This window comes from Myxine glutinosa, chromosome 10 (assembly GCF_964187855.1).
Source record: "Myxine glutinosa chromosome 10, kmMyxGlut1.1, whole genome shotgun sequence".
NCBI classification, from domain to species: domain Eukaryota; kingdom Metazoa; phylum Chordata; class Myxini; order Myxiniformes; family Myxinidae; genus Myxine; species Myxine glutinosa.
The window spans coordinates 92,980,357-93,001,137 of record NC_136270.1 but is presented as its reverse complement, the minus strand read 5'-3'; the positions used below and the strand labels follow the sequence as shown (position 1 = coordinate 93,001,137).

Genomic DNA, 20,781 nt, shown 5'->3' with positions numbered 1-20,781 from the left:
CCAAAATGTTTTGCATTACAATAGTGGACCTGCACTTAAGTGCATCTGATATTTGTTTTGTGTCCTTGACCTACTTTTTCGGATAGTGACCTAATTAACAAAAAACACCTTTTTCATCATCTTATTATAATAGAGCAAACGTATATGGTCATGTATGTCGCTATGTATGTATGTTTATATGTGACGAAAATGTCTTCTTCTTCTTCAAATAAAATTACCACCCTCTTAATTAACCCTCTTAATTGCGTTAAGACTGCTGAGACCCCTCAGACCTTTGATGACCCAAAATACCCCGAAGACCAAAAATACCCGGAAGACCCAAAAAGACCCAAAGACCCTCAAAGACCAAGAAGAACCAAAATAACCTTAAGACTCAAAAGCCCCTGAAGACCCCGAAGATCCAAAAGACACCGAAGACCCGTAAGACCCAAAAGACTCTGAAGACACCAAAGACCCAAAAGACCCTGAAGACCCAAAACACCTCAAAGACCCAAAACACCTCAAAGACCCAAAATACCCTTAAAGGACCAGAGGATCCAAAAGACCCTGAAGACCCAAATGCCCCTGAATACCCAAAACACCATGAAACCCAAAAGACACCGAAATGGTCAAAGATGCCTACCCCTCTGAAACGATCTGCGCGCCGAGTCACGCTAGTAACTTGAATAATTTTCTTCTGATTTTCATGAGTTTTATGAATAGACCGATTGTAAATGGGGACACATTTTGTTAATTTACACACTATTCCTAAATGTTAAAGGCCAAGGTCATATGGTGATCCAAAAAAAATGGCCATCATTGGTTCGCAGATAATAAGCCATCATTAAGGGAGGCTTAACCTTGGTGATCTCTTTATGATCACACATATCTAGACTTAAGTGTTATGGTAGCCAAGCTATTTTAGAATGCACAAAAATGGAGCATTTTGTTGAGCAGAAGCAAGTTCTATATTTGAGATATTTTGCAACTTTGATGATTTTTGGGTAATTTAGTATTAATAATTAATGAGTGAAGTGACCAATTGAAAATGTCAAGGCCATACAGAAAACTCATTTGATTACTACAGTAAAATTAATTCACCACAGATAAAGTCAATCGTCATAATCATCTTTTTTTAAATAAAAATAAAAATCTCACAACCATAACCTTATATGGTTTAATGAAATCCGATACTCGTTATCTATCAGATTAATCAAAAGCAGCCACACACATGCTGTTCCTGACTGACCTGACAGGACTTGTTACAGCAGAGTCCTTCTGCACACACTGCACCCTGGGTGAGTGTGCAGCCCTTGCAACACTCACCCAAAGCCTTGGCACACTCCTAAGGCACACATATCACCAAGTGAAGCTCAATAAGGGGTTGAAGAAAACAGATATCGAAAACAGGATGAGTCAAACTGCGGTGCATTGGTACATCTCTACTTTTGGCCATTGACATTAAGTGGTAATGTGTTGTTATTGCTATTAGCAAAGAGCCCACCCTAACGGACGGGTTGAATTGGAATGCCCACCCACAGAGGGAGTGGTACTATATGTTTCACATTTGCATAGAGAGAATGTGGGTGCCCTCCCACACTGAATCCCCAGGACTAGTGGGTTTTTTTTACTGCCTAAAACAATCTGGGGTTATTTCAGCAGTCTCTAGGGTTGTTTCACACTGGAGTGAAGCAAAACTGGAGAAAATCCAATGTTTTTGAAGGATTGTAGGCATTTATCATGCCATTCTGCCCCAACTGCTATCCCTACATAACCAAACATGCCATATTCCTATCATGTGATCTGTTATTGTATATCGGTGCTTGTTCAAACTCGAGGATTCGTTGCCCTCGGTCCATCATGGGCCCAGTGTGTAGAGCCCGCCATTTATCTTGGTGGTGTACAAGCTAAGAATCACTGGTTTAAATGCGCCTCTGAACAAATACCTATTCCCGAGTGCTGTAACCTGGCATTTCCCACATAGACCCATTTATTTATCTGGGCAGTGGAAAAGCTAAGAATCACTGGTTTAACTCTTAGATGCAGGCGTCAAAAATCCTACATAAACGCGGCCATTGGGCCTCGGAGGCACAACGGATGTATTCGTGTAATGTTTTATTTATTTTATTTTTTACAGATTTTTTTTTCTTTCATATCCTTTTTCAATCCAGGTCGATGCTCATGGGTGTGTATTTGCTCAGAAAATGTGAAACATTCATCCTATTAGTTGGAAGAATCCCATTCAAGTAATGAATCCTTCTTTTTTGTTGTTGTTGCAAAAAAAAAATTTTGTTCTTGCTTTTTCAACTTTTTTTCTCTACAAAGTTGAGGCTCATGGAGGAGTATTTGCTCAAAAAATATTATTCACTGATCCTTTTATTTAGAATGTATATGTCCACAGCTGTCAAAAATCCTACACCTATGCAGCCATTGGGCCTCGGAGGCCCCACGAATGTATTCGTGTAAAGTTTTTTAAATTTTCATATTTTTGTCACTGAATCATTTGTAACCAAGTTATAGGAGCATATAATGAGGCTCATATCAAGAAAATAATGACATAACATAGTAGTACAACAACATTTATGCGGGGCCTCAAAGGCCCCAGGCCTGCATTCGTGTCGGATTTTTGGGTTATAAGTGAAGAATGAAGATTTTCCCATGAGCCTCAATGAAATTCTTTTTTTATGTCACTGAATTTTGTGTAACAACATGAAAGTCGGTGAAAATTAGGCTCATTCCAAAAAAATAAAATTGTACAGCATCGTTTTTGCAACCAAAAAAACCTTGTGGGCCTCCGAGGCCCAATCACTGCATCCAAGGGTTAGGGTTAAGCCCTTCTGAACAAATACCTATTCCCGAGTGCTGAAACCAGGCATTTCCCACATATACCCCTTTATTTATCTGGGCAGTGTATAAGCTAAGAATCACTGGTTCATCTGCCCCACCCACCGATGTATGCGACACTCTTTAATGAGCTATTGGAGCATGTCAGTCAGAAACACGACATCCAGGGGCACCATCTTAGCTGCAGAGCGAATCGCATCAACTGCGTTTTTAGCATCAAGCACGAACAGAAACACGCACACACCTGAAGTTTAATTGGACAATTCATTGCACCGTGTCGGCAATCGTCAAAGAAAGCCGCACACTGCACAACGATGCATGACTGTTGCCGACAACTCGTTGTAAAAGTCAAACAAGTTCAACTTTAACGATGATTGATGACGCGCCTGAAAACATTGTTGACGCCGTGTAAGTGTGTAAATCAAGCACCACACATTACACGTTTAGCAAAGACTTTGACAAACTAAACTGTCGCGGATGGTATTTTTCGCATTGCGTCTACTAGTGTGCAGTGGCCTTTGAAGGCATGACTCACCGCAGGTGATCCACAGTCACATTCTTCACCAGGCTCCGTGAAACCATTCCCACACTCTGGAGGTTTAAACAGCTGCACACAAAGTACATGTAAATATAGCAGTGTACACGCCTGGTACCTCACCACTTCATGGACAACAATTTGTGACAGGTTACGGTTGCTTAAGCATCGTAAGGAAACATTGGTATTATGTTTGGAATGTGTGCTAAATACTTCATTAGTATATCAGTGATTTAATACAGAAGTAAATCAATAAATGAAGGCAGGTTGTTGTTGTTGTTTTTTTTTTGTTTGTTTGTTTCTTTTTTGTGTACAAGATCGAGGCTCGTGTAAGAGCTAACATTAATGACAAAAAAACAAACTGACACATAAAACATAAGATAAAGGGAGCGGGAGACAAGATGGGGAGAGAGAGAGGGAAGCACACAAGTACAACAGTAGAGAACAGGGACATCGGGAGATCTGTGGGAAGGAGAGGGCTTGGGGGGAGGAGGCACGGGAAGGGGGGTGGGGGGGGGGGGGTAGAGATACAAAGCACATGGACACAGCTAGGACATCCAGGCAAGAAGTCGGTATTTCAAAAAAAGTGGATCTGGGGTGAATTAGCGGGGGTAGAAAAGATCAAGGTTTTGGATGGGGGAAGATAAGAGATGGTGGTGAACAGCTGTTTTAAAGACCTGGAGGGAGGAGTGGGATTGAAGAGAGTGAGGGAGTTTGTTCCAGAGGTGGGAGAAAAGAGGAATGAAAGAGTGAAGGTGAGCAATTTCAAAGTTTTGTTCATTTCAAAGCTTAAATATTGTAGAAATTGCAAGGGGAGCAAACATAAAATCTTAAGGGAAGATATTTTCACAAAAATGTTGAATTTTTTTATATTTTTAAATTTTCAGGCCACAAACTCACTGATCACCACTTTCACACTGTTTTCCCATTTTTCTTTGCATAGGCTTTACTGCAATTCTCATGTCAACTAACAAATATTTCAGCAGATGTTGGAACTGCCTCAATGTTTTAAAATAAATAATGTTGCATAGACAATAGACAGAATAATGTTCCCCCATCCAAAACCTTGATCTGTTCTACCCCCGCTAATTTCACCCCAAATCCTCTTTTTTGAAATACCAACTTCTTTCCTGGAAGTCCTTGGTGTCCTTGTGTTTATACTTCTCCCACCCCCCCCCCCCCCTTCCCACGCCGCCTCCCCCCAAGCCCTCTCCCTCCCACACATTCCCGATGTCCCTCACAAATGTTGTGTTTATGTGCTTCCCCTTCTCTCCCCATCTTGTCTACCGCTCCCCTTTTTATACACTTTGTTTGTTTGTCTGTTTGATTTGTTTGTGTGATAAATGTTAGCTCTTTCACGAGCCTCGATTATGTATACAAAAAAAAAAAACTTGGAGAAATGAGAAACAATATTTGTATTTCTTCTATCGGACTAGTGATGGCATAATAAACGGCAAAATGCCAAAATGCGACAGCGATCCATGGGAGTAGTGTGTTGTACACAGACGTCCAGCCATAGTCCAGTCTCACCTGGCTTGGTTTGTTGAACAAGCACCAACCACCTCCCTTCCGCAGAAATTGTTGGAATTCATCAAGGCTGCACTGGGAAAACTGCAAGGGTAACTGCTGCCTGGTAGGAGAAAGTCTACAATCAAAAAGCAGATCGGTCATGGGATCGTGCATGTACTGAGGAGTATACCATCAAATATACATGGCAAACGCTGATTGGCAAAGGAAGATGGTGTCATGGATTTGCAAGGCTCGTCACATGGGGACGAAACAATTAAAGGAGAAACATGTAAATTTTGTGTACACACTGTTACGGATTCGTCACTTCCGTTGTGGTGGTTTGCATCCACTGTAAATATTTCCGATTCCATGTATTATTATTGTTGTCATTTAATGGGAATAGATATTTCTAGTTTCAAAAGTTAAAAGTTAATGTTAAAAGAAATAGGAAACCGGATCGGGAACCGGACGACAAACCGGAAGAAGACGAGGAGAAAGAAGACGGAGCGAGTGAAGTCGGAGAAGAAGCGAGTCGTTTCTTCGTCCTAAGCGAACGTTGTCGAGCAAGAGTCACGAGTGAACTTTGGGTTTCCTGGAAAGGGATTCCTGCGATAGGGTTGTTATCGCTGTGACTGATCAACCTGCGTGTCAGGTTTGGCGTTGGATTCCGAGGAGTCATCGTTGTGTCATTACGTCTCAAGTACGAGCCGTCGGCCATTTTGACTCGTGCGCTTTGCTCATCGTGAAAGGTCTTTGCTTCGCGTCAGCCGTTTTCACCATTCAGACGTCTATCTGGGATGTGTGTGTGCAACGCGAATTTTGAAGACAAACCTGAGGTTCGCCGATTTGGAGCGGTAAAACATTCATACCCGAGGGTGTGAATTTCCCAGTCGCCTTGAGTGCGCCTTTTCGCAGCTGTTGGCCGCGTGACCCTTTTCTGCTGCTTTGGCTGCATACGCCTTTGTGCAGTTTTGGCGGCGTGACTGAGCCCATCATCTGAACGGGATTCTGGTTTCGATTCGACATTGCTCTGACAATCGCTGGAGGGGATCAACTTTGAGCTTGAAGACGGGAATATAAAGACATTGGGGAATGTTCTTTTTTCATTCACTTGGAGCACAGTGAGTTACCTTATACTAGCTGATGGTACCATCATAAGATATACATTGATTGTACTTTTGATTGCTATTATTGTTGTATTGTTATTCTTGTGTGATTTTTAATACAATATTTGTTTGTTGGTAACAATTGGTGTGGTTTCACCATTGATTTTTGACACAGGATAACACACTTTTCTGCCGTGACTCCTCTCGGGGCTCGGAGGTACACCGTGACCAGGGGGTCGAGGAGGAGCACGTAACAACACACACACACACCAGAAGCAGATAGGTGGAGGGGTGCAGTGTAAGAACATAAGGGGTGGGGTGTGAAGAAAGCAAAGAGAGGGTGTGCATGGAAAGGAAAGGGAAGACGGGCATCGGGTGGAGAGACATGGAATTGTTGTGAACGCCGAGCAAGGTGGGGGTGGGGGAGCTTGCAGAGGCTGTAGGGGAACCGGGGTGTAAAAACGATATGGGGGCGATATGGGTACTGATGTGAGGGAGTTTGGCACATTAGCCGCACATACAGTACAGAAAGGGTTGGATTTGGGGGTTCTAAGGGCAGAGAGACGAAGACGTACATCAGGATTGGGATGGCAATGATGGTTAAAGGCACAACATTATTGTTAAATTACTGCACAGGAGTATAAATCTCAATGTAGTAACTATGACCAATACATGTTCATACCCTGTATCTTCCATGATGCAACCATACCAAGAATCTTCACAAGAACACCTTTCTGTAGACAACCATCAGCACATGCAACATGTCAGCCACAGGGCACAACCTGACAACCTTAAATCCATTCATGGTTAAATAAATATACTTTTAACCGTTACATGGACTGCTGGATACATATTGCAACAATAATGTTCCAACCCAATTTAATACGATCATGTTTGTACCAAAGTAGAGAATATGTGTATCTGGGACATCGAAGTTTAAAGGTCACATGATGTCTCTTTGAACAGTGATCACAGAGAGGTCGGTATCTTTATTTGAAAAAGTTTCACTGCACAGAGATATGTCCTGTTTTTTTTTGCAAAGCATCAACTTTTTACAGTTTTTGTAATTTTCCCGTAGGTTTGGATACATTTAAAGCAAGTTTCGTTGAATATATTTTTCTCTCCGAGGAGCATTTCTGTTTCAAGGTGGGGCAGACGGACAGACGGATAGATGGCATTAGGCTATTATATATTGTGGCGGACACAAAAGCCCACTGGCGTGGTGACATCATTCCGCGCACCAAGTGGGCGGTGGCCACGCCCGAGGGGTAGGCGTGGCCTCATGATATACACCGGGCGCGCAGCCCGGAGCGCGCCAGTGTTACAGTGAGCTCCTGAAATAAAGACGCTTATAAGTTACCGCTTGTCCGCTTCCTCCTTGCTCGCAAGCAGCGCGCGTAACGCCGCGCTTTACTGGTGACCCCCTTGACGTTGGATCTGCCGGAGCGATCCTTCCACACGCGACGCCATTGCCATGGCCAACTTCATCAAACTTCCCGAATTTTGGGAGGCTCAGGCCGAAGTCTGGTTCGTCCAGGCCGAAGCCCAATTTCAGCTTCGGCGCCTCACCGACGATGACACGCGCTATTGCCACGTCGTCGCCTCCCTCGGGCCCGGCACGGCCGCTCGAGTTGTGTCCGTCCTTCGCCACCCACCGGACGGCCACAAGTACGAGGCACTCAAGCGGCTACTCCTAGCCACGTTCGGCCTCACGGACGACGCACGGGCCGACCGCCTCCTGGATCTCCCCGAGCTCGGTGACACGCGCCCGTCGGTCCGAATGGACCATATGCTGTCACTGTTGGGCGACGAAGCCCCCGGTTCTCTATTCCGGGCGCTTTTCCGTCGCCAACTTCCAGCGCAGGTTCGCCTCGCGTTGGCCAGGACCGGGCTAACGGAACCCCGAGCATTGGCAGCCGAGGCGGACAAGTACTTCGCCGCTTCGGACACGCGGGCGAGAGTCGGCGTGGCCGTCACGGCCCTCGTGGCTGATGCTGCTGATGCTGCTGCTGATGCTGCTGATCCACAGCATCAGCTTATACAGCATACGCAGCATGCTGATACGCACCTCGTGACCGCCGCCACGCCCCGCCCACCGCCGTGGCGAAAACCGCCACCGCGGGGAAACCCGCCAACTCCACCGGCCTGGCGGAGCCAGCCGCGCTCCTCCAGCTCCACCACCTGGTGCTGGTTCCACGCCAAGTTCGGCCACGAAGCTCGGCAGTGTCATCCGCCATGCTCCTTCAACAGGTCGGGAAACGCCTGGGCCGGCGCTCAATAGTGGCGATGAGCGCCGGCCGTTCGAGCAGCCTGCTGTTCATAACGGACACATTCTCCGGGTGCCATTACCTGTGCGACACGGGAGCGCAGGTGAGTGTCGTTCCCGCCGGCACGTCAGACAAGCACGCCGCGGGTGGGGGCCCCGCGCTGCTTGCCGCGAACGGGACGCCCATCCGTACGTACGGAAAACGCTGCCTCTCTCTGCGGTTCGGAGGGCAGGTTTTCCGATGGACGTTCGTCACCGCCGACGTGCCCATGGCACTGCTTGGCGCGGACTTCCTGTGCGCTAATGGGCTCCTGGTCGACGTCAAGCGCAGACGTCTTGTCCAGGCCGAGACGTTCAGCTCGCTCGCTTGTGCGTTGCCCAGCTCAACGAGCGGCTTGCCAAGCGGCTTGCCGAACGGTTCGGTTCCGGCCACGTTGGTCTGTACGCTTCCGGCAGCGGACGCATTCACCCGCCTCCTCGCCGGCTTCCCGGCCCTCACGCGGCCCACCTTCTCGGCGGGGGCCGTCAAGCACGGGGTGGCCCATCACATCCCCACCGTCGGGCCACCGGTCTACGCCCGGGCACGCCGCCTCGAGCCGACGAAGCTGGTGGTGGCAAAAGCGGGGTTCGCTACCCTGGAGCGACTCGGCATCGTTCGGCGCTCAGAGAGCGCTTGGGCGTCGCCGCTGCACATCGTGCCGAAGCCCGGCGGGGGATGGCGACCGTGCGGGGACTATCGCTGTCTCAATGACGCCACGACTCCCGACCGCTACCCCGTCCCCCACATTCAGGACTTTTCTGCCCGTTTGGCGGGCATGTCCTTCTTCTCGAAGGTGGACCTCATACGCGGCTACCATCAGGTCCCCGTCAGGCCGGAGGACGTCCCGAAGACGGCGGTCATCACGCCATTCGGACTCTTCGAGTTCCTGCGCATGCCCTTCGGTCTGAAGAATGCGGCTCAGGCGTTCCAGCGACTGATGGACAGCGTCCTGCATGACTTGGATTTTGTCTACGTCTACCTGGACGATATCCTCGTCGCCAGCGCGTCCCGCGAAGAGCACCTACGCCACCTCCGCACGCTCTTCGAATGCCTGGGCCAGCATGGCCTGATTGTGAACCCCGCAAAGTGCCGGTTCGGTGCCACCATAATCGATTTTCTGGGGCACCGTGTCACCAGGCACGGAGCCGTCCCCCTGCCGGCCAAGGTGGAGGCGGTGAAGGGGTTTCCGCGCCCCCGCACGATCAGAGGGCTGCAGGAGTTCCTGGGCATGGTGAACTTTTACCATCGGTTCCTGCCCCGTATCGCCCAGCCCCTGCGTCCCCTGCACGAAGCTCTCCGAGGTAAGCCGGGCAAAGGCGACGTTACCTGGACCGAGCAGATGGACACGGCGTTCACAGGCGCGAAGCTCGCCTTGGCTAACGCCACCATGCTCGCGCACCCGGCGCCCGATGTACCGATCGCCCTCACCACCGATGCCTCGGACTACGCGGTGGGCGCGGTGCACGAGCAATGGGTGCGTGGAGCTTGGCAACCGCTGGCGTTCCTTAGCCGGCAGCTTCGCCCGCCCGAACGCCGTTACAGTACCTTCGACCGCGAGTTGCTCGGGCTTCACTTGGCGGTCAGGCACTTCCGCCATCTGCTCGAGGGCCGTGCGTTCACTGCCTTCGTCGACCACAAGCCGCTGATCTTCGCGATGGGCAAGGTCACCGAGCCGTGGTCGGCCCGGCAGCAGCGTCACCTCTCGGCCGTGTCCGAGTACACGACGGACATCCAGCACGTCGCGGGGAAGGACAACCCAGTGGCGGATTGCCTTTCCCGGGCCGTCGCCCACGCAGTCCACCTCGGCATCGACTATGCCCGGATGGCAGCGGACCAGGCCGCTGACCCCGACGTCCAGGCCTTGCGGACCGCCGTCACGGGCCTCCGCGTCACCGAGGTGGCGTTCGACGGCGCGGGCGCGGCCCTCTTGTGCGACGTCTCCCTCGGGCGTCCTCGCCCCATCGTGCCCGCGGGCTGGCAGCGCCAGGTGTTTGACGCCATCCACGGCCTGTCCCACCCGGGCGCGAGGGCCTCCCAAAGGCTGATCGCCGACAAGTTCGTCTGGCATGGCCTCCGGAAGGCCGTCCGCGGCTGGGCCGGGACGTGCCTCGCGTGCCAGCGCGCCAAGGTGCACCGGCACACCCAGGCCCCGTTGGCCTCGTTCACGGTGCCGGAACGCCGGTTTGACCACGTCCACGTGGACCTGGTGGGACCTCTGTCCCCCTCGCGGGGTTTCACCTACGTCCTCACCATGGTGGACCGCACCACCCGGTGGCCGGAGGCCGTGCCCTTGGCGTCGACAATGGCGGCCGATGTCGCGCAGGCTTTCATCGCCACCTGGGTCGCCCGGTTCGGCGCCCCCTCAGACATCTCGTCCGACCGCGGCCCCCAGTTCACCTCGGAGCTCTGGGGGGTGGTCGCGCAGGGGCTCGGGGTCCGGCTGCACCGAACCACGGCCTACCACCCCCAGGCTAACGGCCTGTGTGAGCGATTTCACCGCTCATTGAAGGCCACGCTCCGGGCCACCCTCCGCGACGGCGGCTGGGTCGACAGGCTCCCCTGGGTCCTGCTGGGCCTCCGGACGGCGCCCAAGGAGGACCTGCGCGCATCCGCGGCGGAGTTGGTCTTCGGGCAACCGCTGCGGGTGCCGGGCGAGTTCCTCCCCGACTCCACGGCACCATGGTCCGCGGCACAGCAGCGCTCCGCTCTGCAAGAGACCGCCCAGAGGTTCGCCCCGGTGCCAACGGCATGCCACGGGCACCCACCGACGCACGTCGCCCCGGAGCTTCGCACGGTGGAGTACGTCTTCGTCCGCCACGATGCCCACCGGACACCACTGCGGCCCCCGTACGACGGGCCTTTCCGCGTGCTGGAGACCGGGGCGAAGCACTTCACCCTGGACATCGGCGGTACTCCTGACCGCGTTTCGGTAGACCGCCTCAAGCCGGCCCACCTCGACGTGGACCATCCACCGCCAGTGGCCCGACCCCCACGTCGGGGCCGCCCCCCTGCGGGCGGACCCCCGGCACCGCCCAGCCCCGCCGCCACGCCGCCCCCCGGTCCTGCACCCATCCCAGGGGCAGCCAGGGGCATCCCACCTGGCATCCCTGCACCCCGGACGCCGCCGATCGCCAGGGGGCGCTTCGGCCGGGTCATTCGTCTGCCCCGCAAACTGGCCCTCCAGGTGCGCGGGAATTCTGGGGGGGCGCGTGTGGCGGACACAAAAGCCCACTGGCGTGGTGACATCATTCCGCGCACCAAGTGGGCGGTGGCCACGCCCGAGGGGTAGGCGTGGCCTCATGAGATACACCGGGCGCGCAGCCCGGAGCGCGCCAGTGTTACAGTGAGCTCCTGAAATAAAGACGCTTATAAGTTACCGCTTGTCCGCTTCCTCCTTGCTCGCAAGCAGCGCGCGTAACGCCGCGCTTTAATATAAAGATTTCCTCACATTTTGCTTCACTTCCTCATCTTTTTGCTGGTGTTGTTTTTGAAACCAATTCAACGTTTTCTCATTTGTTGTCAAGTACATAGTGTTCTTTATTTCTTCTTTCATAAATCTTCCTTCATGACTCCTAAATCCATTACTTTTCCTTCTTTTCAAACACGAGTACTTCTTCACACATTTTACACAAAACGATCTTGAAATCCTTTCCAATATTCTTCTCGATGAATAATTTCTTCATGAAGCTCATCTAACACTCCAAACCTATTTGAGACCTCTTTATTAATAGCCTCTAATGCTCGTGGAGGACATGTGACACAAATCACACACCCATGCATCCAATCAGATACACGAGACAACGCCAGATAAGACTTTCACGAAAAACACACCTGCTGAGATTGAGGGAAGTGACGTGATTTCCCAGAGTGCACTGGGTACCAGCAACGTCACATTTTATGACGTCGCTTTTCTCTCTGCACTCAGCGGGGCAATCAAGAAGAAACGTCTTCCTCTACGTGGATATGCCAACGTTCAAATTAAATTCTGGTTTCACTTCAATCCCATCAAATTGTTTGAATGACAAACGTTTTCTTGCGGATGTCTTCATTGCTTCTTCAAACATTACCTTCATTTACAATAGGTGCACCTCTTCTTCCTATTAGCATAATTAAATGAAGATTTCCACATCCTGTTTATGGTCCATCCGATCACTGTTTCTTACCACCTGGCAAGTTCCATGCATGCCTTCATGAATGTCTTTGTGTCTAAAGAAAAATCCCCCTTTTAAAAGCCTGTTATCATATTGTTGCGGATATGAGATTGGCCTCCATCCATATCCGCTTGTAAATATTCCCCTATTTCCTCCATACTTCCCAACTATCCCCAATCCCCCATTCCCTAGTCCCATTTCCTGTAAACAACACTCTGTAGACCCGACCTTCCCCTATTTCCCCCATTAAATGTCGCATCCAGGTCCACCGCATCTCACGTAGACAACTATAGGACATCTTGCTAGTTATTCTTAGTCTATGTCAGTTAAGGACTCGTTTCCATTAATTCTGACTCTTCGTTGCACCAGAATGTGATTGTATGGCACCGTTAGGAAGTTTAGGACCTCCCAATACCTCCCCGCAGCTCTTCCTCATGGTACAACAACAACAACAACAACAGCGGCGGCGGCGCGGGGAGTGTGCGTCCTCACTCCGGCTTGGTTGGTAGGGGGTGTTGAAAGGGCACCAAGCCTTTCCAACGAGCCGCCATCGAGCATGTGCTCGACGGGGTTACCACGTAGGGGCTCGCTGTCAGCTCCTCGTCAAGGGCGGAGCCTGGTAACCCCCCGCACCCAATAGAAGCGGCGGACCGATCCCATCTGGGGCGGGGCCAACGAGCCGAGGGCGTGTCACTCCCCGCTGAGCATGCGCAGGAAGAGGGAGGTGACGTCAGATGCGCCCTCAGCTTGGACAGAAAAGGACGCACCTCCGAGCGCTGTGACACCGCCCCGCATCTCTGGACTGGACTGAGCTGTATCCTGTCCCTGAGCCAAGGTGCACCTTGCGCTATCGACTGCCTGTCCTTCCCTGCCATCAATCCCTGTGTAAGTCAGTCTTGTTCCGTTTGTCTGTGGTCTGTCTGGGCTAGATAAGATTGTGTCTAAGTGCCTATCTCTTCTGTGCTTTACCTCATACCTTGTAATCTACCCCTTTTCTCCCCCACCAATTATATCCTCCTCCGGAGGTCTTGAGAACTGTACCCCTTGCGTCGTTTCATTTATCCCAGTCGTTGTGTCCTTTCCATCATTGATTTAGCGTAGCGCGATTTGGCCAACGTTCGAGTGTAATCGGGTAAACTGTGCGAACACGGCGGCCATTCCGCTCGGCCCATCACAACATCTTAAGTCGTGTCCGTAACAATTGGTGTCGGGAAGTGGGATTGGACCCGAAGCGCGCTTCACGCGCTCGAAATTATTAACGGTGAAATTTGTGTTGTTTTAAAATAAAAACCCGAATTTTGAAAGTCGCGCTATGGCAGATCAAGACGGCTGGGTTCCGGTAGAGGAGAGTGAGGCAGGGTCGATCCAGGACCAAATTGAGGGACATGAGGAGAGCGAAGCAGCGAGGGCGGCAGGTTCGCAAAATGGCGTCCCCGCGCACGAGGTTACGGGCGCGCAAAATGGCACCTCGCAGATGGCTACGGCGACCGCGCCCGCGACCGTAGCAGCGCCGCTGGTAGATTTGAACCTTTTTTTAATACAAATGAAGGCCCTTATGGCCCAGAATAGCGAGAAATTGAGGGAGGACATGGGGGCCAATAGCCAACGGTTAGAACAAAGGATGGGGTCCAATAGCGAGAAATTGAGGGAGGACATGGGGGCCAATAGCCAACGGTTAGAACAAAGGATGGGGTCCAATAGCGAGAAATTGAGGGAGGACATGGGGGCCCAGATCGGAGGGTTAGGGAGTAGAATAGAGGGATTAGACAATAGATTAGGGGAAATACAGGAGGGGTTAACGGGGGTAGAAAACAGAATGGCCGCTCAAGAGAATCAAATGGAAGGGATGAAAAAGGGGTTAGAGGGGTTAGAAAACAGTATGGAAGGCAAATTGAGGGACATGAGGGACCAAGCGGAAAGGGAAGTTAAAAAAATGGGGCAGCAGATAGAGGGGGTCAGAATGGGGGTAGAAACTAAATTGGATGCTCACAGGGAGGAAATGGAGCAGATGAGGGTGGCATCTGGGCAGGAGATGCAAGTGATGGGAGAGGAGATCAGAAGAGGTGTGAGTGAGGAGGTCGGAGGAGTGCGCGAGGAGGTGAGGCACTGTAAGGAGCGCATGGAGAAGGAGGTGAGAAAGGGGACTGTAAAATTGCAAGGTGGTATAGAGGAGTTGACGCTGGGAGTAGAACAACTGACAGTGGGACAAAAGGAGTTGGGGGACCAGGTAAAGAAGAACACAGCGGTAATAGAGGGTTTTAAATCGACACAGAAGGAGATGAAAAAGGACGTTGGGGTAATTAAAAAAGAGTGTCAGACGGTACACGAGGACCTGACGAGGAAAATGAACAAGGTGGTAGAGGTAATGGAGACGAAGGACCGGCAGGTGAGGACGCACATGGAAACGGTCAAGGTAGCCTTAGAGGACGAACTTGAGGAGACGCACCGGGAAATAAAAGAGGTGAAGCAGAAATTAGAAGAAGTGGAAGAAGGGGTGAGCGAAATTAAGAAGCGACGGAGAGAGGATAAGAAAGAGATAAAGGAGGAAGTAAAAGAATTGGTCCAAAGTCTGTGTTCGGATCGTGATGATGTGCTCATTAACCGGATGAGGGATTCGCAGGTGATGGAGGAGAAGCGAAGAGAAAGAGGACCCGGTGTAAGTGGTGACCAATATGGTCGTGCGTATGATGCGCCAGGTGATTTAATAAGCTTGGGGGTCGAGATGGACCCGGGTGTTCGTGAGAGGCCGTTGGTGAAGTGTGCGACAGGTCTGGTGTGCGAAAAAGGAGGTGTGCGAGAAAGTCCGACTCTGGGGTGTGTGAGGAAAAAGTGCGTGCCAAGGAGTGAGGGTGCTGTCGAGAGTGAGTCGGTCGTAGCGCGTGTGCGAGGGAGCACATGGAAGCGCATAGTGAGGAGTGTTATGGAGGGTGTAAAGGGAGAATGCGCGCCTGTGGTGAGTGTTACAGAGGATGTAACGGGAGAGGGTGTGCGAGAAAAATGTGTGACGGACAGGTGCATGGGGAAAGAGTGCGCTGTCAAAAGTAAGGAAGAGTGTACACCTGTGGTGAGTGTTACAGAGGGTGTAACGGGAGAGTGTGCGCGAGAAAGGTGTGTAACGGACAGGTGCATGAGGAAAGAGTGCGCTGTCGAGAGTAAGGGTGAGTGCGCGACCGAGAGTGGAGGTGAGAGTAGTGAGAGTGACATGGAGCGTGAGTTAGTTGTGACAGGTGAGCGAGGATGTACACCTGGAATGGAAGGATGCACACCTGGAATGGTAGAGCGTGTGTGGGAATGCACACTTGAGTTGGTCGTGAGGCACGTGGTTGGGTGTGCGAGTGAAAGCACACCTGTGATTGTCACAGAGGAGGTGACCGAGGAAGGGGCGCGAAGAGGTGTGTTGGTGAGGTGTGCGAACAACGAATGTGTGCCAAAGTGTTCGGTGGTCAGGTGTGTGACCAAGGCTGTGAGGGGAATGAGTGTACCGAGGTGTGTAAGGAAAGGTACGAGGAGCAGGGGAACAGCTGGAGGTATGAGCAAGAAAGGGGTAGCGTATGCTTGTAAGCATGCAGGTGAGGCATCGACGGTAACCGGGTTAGCGGTTAGAGCGACTTTTAGCCGAATCGGGCCCTCGGTGCGTGCCGGGCTTCGCGTGCCGCGAGAACCAGCGGGGATCCGAGCCACGGCGGGTTCGAAAGGACCGCCGTACGCGATCCACGCTGGGCCTCGCTTGGAACGGCCGCGTCCGTGCTCCACTAGGCGGAGCGGGCAGCTCGATAGGAAGGGTCGTCATGGCGACCACTTTTTGTTGAGACGTGCCGGCAGGTCGAGATCGGGACATTGGATGGCCCCACGCCGAGGTGGTGCGTGGGATCTCGGCCCGGGTAAGCCCCCGTCCCTGCACCGAATGTCGGACGTATCCAGCCGCTGGCACCAAACAACCCGCATTCATGGCTTGGCTGTACGAAGCCGAGCTTTAGAAGTGAATTGGCGCACCGAGAGGCATTAGTAAGTAGACTGTAATGACGAGGATAGTGTTTTGGCCCCGAAATTAGAAAAACAAAATTTGATGATTGGCAAAGGATTGGCAGTAATGATTGGCAGATGATGTGTAGTGATTGGCAAATTTTTGATTTGTTGAAATTTGATGTGCAAAATTGGTAGTGGGAGATGCCCGATGTAGTGGGATGGCAACTCTGTCATCCCTCACAAAAATGGGGCAAATGCGCTATAGTTTATGGGGTGTATGGCAGTGAAAACTAGCCCGGGTGGGTTAGGATATTGTGTGTAGGGCCCTAGAAGATGACATTAGGTAACGTTAAGGTTAGTTAGTGACAAGGATACCTGTAGAGGGGACGCAGGTAGATTAGAGTGGATGATAATGACGAGGGAGCGCAATAGTTTAAAGGGACGACTGGGAAGCGCAAGTTTCAGAGGGGAGTAGTTAGATGAGATGATGCTGTGTGAGAACTGGACAGGTGTGTGGAGCAGTGCATGAGTAGTGAGTGTTGTGGATCAGCGCGAATGCGCTTGGGGGAGAGAAGGGTGCAGGCGGCACCAAGTATGAGAGCACAGGTGTGCAAGTACAGGTGTGTGGAATACATGGAGTATTGGAATGAGTGGTGTGGAGAGAGTTGGAGTAAGTGGTACGGAGTGGTGTGCATGGTGCGAAGGTGTGGATGGGGGAAGAGTGGACCCCTTTCACGAGTACCCGGGGCGGGTAGTGTAAGTGTTAGGTAGAGGGTATAGGTAAATTGTGGTTGGATATTGGCATCTGTGGTGCGGGTGGAAGAATGGTGAGTGGATGGGTGCATTAGTGTTGTGGAAATGGCTGGGCGTGTAGCCTGTTAGTGTATGTAGTTGGCTTGGGCCCTCCACCACTGTGAGGATGTCGGCCAGGTGAGGCCGCAGGTGGGCTCTGGGAGCCGTTAGTGTCAGTGGGTGCCTGAGGATCCCGGGTGTGGATCGGGCAGCCCGTGCCAGAGAGGGCACTGAGGGGGTGAGAGTGCGAGAGGGCCTTCCCCAGTTAGTTAGGTTAGGGTGAGGAGCAGGTAAGCTCGGGTGGCAACTACAGTGGTGGAGGTGTGCAGGTGGGTAGACCTGCTGGGAGAGCTACACGTCGCAGCCCAGAAATTGTGCGAGGGCACCAGGAGATGAATCGGGGGAGTGAGACCCCAAATTGAGAGGCACCACAGTTTGGTCAATGGGAATTGGTTTTTAGAACCCATAGTGTAAGTTGGCCAATGGATTGGCAGGGAAAGACCCCGGGTAATGTAAAGTTGTTAAAGTCATTTAGGAAATAGTTAGGATTGATGAACCTGTCGCACCATACGCAGCCACTTACCTGAGGTGATGATGATGACTCCACACCTGTGTTCCTTTGTTTTGTGTTGCAGGAAATGAGAATTGCTGTTTGGATTTGTGAGACGCATCACGACGTGGATGAGACATTGGGGTGATTCCATCTCTCCCTCCTTAGGAGGGACTGATGATGAATTGGTGATGGCAAATTTTGATGTTGAGTTGGAGATGGCAAATTTTGATGAGAGTTGGAAATGGCAAATTTGATTGGTTAGGAGGGAGAGAAGACGAATTTGGTTTATGGGAGGAACGGGGAAGACAGTAGGGACGTTTGTTGATGTGTAAAGTAGATGTATATGGGTAGTGTTGTGTTTTGTGGATACAGTAAGGGGTAAGGGAGGGGCAATGTAGGTTACCTGGTGGGGGGAAGGGCATACGGTAGGAACGTACCTGTCTCACCTGGTTCCCATGTGCCCCCAGTGTGCATTACCTAGCATTGCGTGCACTTTTGCGCCCTTACCACCTTACTCACTTGTTTTCTTTTGTCTCCCACCTCCGAGGATCTGGCTTTGGGGCAGAGAGAGAGGAGAGAGAGGTGCTGGCTCCGCAGTTGTGGGCCTGTACTTTCGCTGCTTGCTGCCTGGATCGATACACCATATGGACCGCAAATTTTGTGGCCGCCCACAATGGACCGCAGTTCTTTTGCGGGCAAGCACCACCCGTTGATGGACCTCTGGGTCAACGTGGCACCTATGCCATACAGGTGAACCACTTATAGTTGGCCCCCCTGACGGCCACAATTTAGAAATGGACGCGGTTGGCGCCTTTCTTTATTTTTAAAGAAGCCAGAAGGCCAAGTGCACCCCAGGAAGGCAAGACCAGCGGCAGAACATCGGCCGGCTGCGACACCACCGGTGACTATGAACACTTTATTGGTGCACCGGATGGTGCTGACTGTGTGTATGGGGTGGTGCTTTTGGTGCTTGGACGGGGTGCTCTGCACATTATTAAAGGCCGTAGGGCCACAGGGCACTCGTGGGTTGGTGTATCGATGCTGGCATGCGTGCTCTCTCTATGCATAACATCTGCATGTGTTCCTCAAAGAACAGGTCCTGGATCGTAGTGTAAATATCAGTGTAGTCTTGTATAAATGATGCTCCCTACCGGCTGTATGTTTAGTTTGAGGATTCTTTCCGCGATTCGGTTATCCTGTGGGTGTGTTTCTGTGAGGAGAAGGGTGCAACGTCGCAGGGGGACATATTTACTCATTTGTGAACATCTGTAAAACTGTCGCACTCAGGGTTGAGTTAATAGTAGAGGGAACTACATCTGAGTGCCACACTAAAGTAAGTAAAAATTTATCGGGTCAGGACGCCCCGAGGTAGAGCAGGGTGCAATGTTGCGGATATGAGATTGGCCTCCATCCATATCCGCTTGTAAATATTCCCCTATTTCCTCCATACTTCCCAACTATCCCCAATCCCCCATTCCCTTGTCCCATTTCCTGTAAACAACACTCTGTAGACCCGACCTTCCCCTATTTCCCCCATTAAATGTCGCATCCAGGTCCACCGCATCTCACGTAGACAACTATAGGACATCTTGCTAGTTATTCTTAGTCTATGTCAGTTAAGGACTCGTTTCCATTAATTCTGACTCTTCGTTGCACCAGAATGTGATTGTATGGCACCGTTAGGAAGTTTAGGACCTCCCAATACCTCCCCGCAGCTCTTCCTCATGGTACAACAACAACAACAACAGCGGCGGCGGCGCGGGGAGTGTGCGTCCTCACTCCGGCTTGGTTGGTAGGGGGTGTTGAAAGGGCACCAAGCCTTTCCAACGAGCCGCCATCGAGCATGTGCTCGATGGGGTTACCACGTAGGGGCTCGCTGTCAGCTCCTCGTCAAGGGCGGAGCCCGGTAACCCCCCGCACCCAATAGAAGCGGCGGACCGATCCCATCTGGGGCGGGGCCAACGAGCCGAGGGTGTGTCACTCCCCGCTGAGCATGCGCAGGAAGAGGGAGGTGACGTCAGATGCGCCCTCAGCTTGGACAGAGAAGGACGCCACCTCCGAGCGCTGTGACACCGCCCCGCATCTCTGGACTGGACTGAGCTGTATCCTGTCCCTGAGCCAAGGTGCACCTTGCGCTATCGACTGCCTGTCCTTCCCTGCCATCAATCCCTGTGTAAGTCAGTCTTGTTCCGTTTGTCTGTGGTCTGTCTGGGATGGATAAGATTGTGTCTAAGTGCCTATCTCTTCTGTGCTTTACCTCATACCTTGTAATCTACCCCTTTTCTCCCCCACCAATTATATCCTCCTCCGGAGGTCTTGAGAACTGTACCCCTTGCGTCGTTTCATTTATCCCAGTCGTTGTGTCCTTTCCATCATTGATTTAGCGTAGCGCGATTTGGCCAACGTTCGAGTGTAATCGGGTAAACTGTGCGAACACGGCGGCCATTCCGCTCGGCCCATCACAACATCTTAAGTCGTGTCCGTAACAATATTTACTATAATTCACCAAATGTCCGTCTGTCTGTCCGTTCGAAGGTACCGCAAAAACGGCTGAACCGATCGCAACGATATTTTGGGTGGGTAATCCTCGGACTCCCTGCAGTAAAATAGGCTATATTGTTTTTCCAATTTTTCCAAGTTTTCCCAAACACGATGGAATAATATTTACCGATATGAACAGTGATGTGGCTTTTGTTAAAATTCTACGTACCAGGAGAGAGTAGATCGACTCCTGGCAAACTCTTCCAATATAAACATGCGGCTCCAAAGTAACACGGCAGCTTGTGCAAAGCGACTGAGAAACAGGTGTAGCGGCCGCTTCCGTGTTACAGATTCGGCGCACACTCTTCACACATAAACATGCGACTGAGAAAGACGTGTAGCGGCCGCTTCCGTTTTGCAGAATTTAATCTTTTTTTCAAAATGGGCGCCATGTACTGTCCAGATTTTGATGAGTTGCGTGTGATATGATTTAACGGATGTTTATATAAATCGTTTAAAATTAAAAAGCCTTCAATTTCTGATATTTTGCCTTTTCATT

General features: G+C 51.3%; 1 protein-coding gene across 1 annotated transcript in view; it reads right to left on the bottom strand.

Moving 5' to 3' along the window:
- LOC137433690 (uncharacterized) overlaps positions 1-20,781 on the bottom strand; it is a 123,077-nt gene that overhangs the window by 50,884 nt on the left and 51,412 nt on the right. Inside the window, exons 16-19 of the mRNA XM_078786199.1 lie at positions 6,646-6,707; positions 4,889-4,981; positions 3,359-3,430; positions 1,211-1,324 (exon numbers count right to left, since the gene is read on the bottom strand). Of these exons, the coding sequence (XP_078642325.1) occupies positions 1,211-1,324; positions 3,359-3,430; positions 4,889-4,981; positions 6,646-6,707 (341 nt within the window). The remainder of the gene's footprint in view (positions 1-1,210; positions 1,325-3,358; positions 3,431-4,888; positions 4,982-6,645; positions 6,708-20,781) is intronic.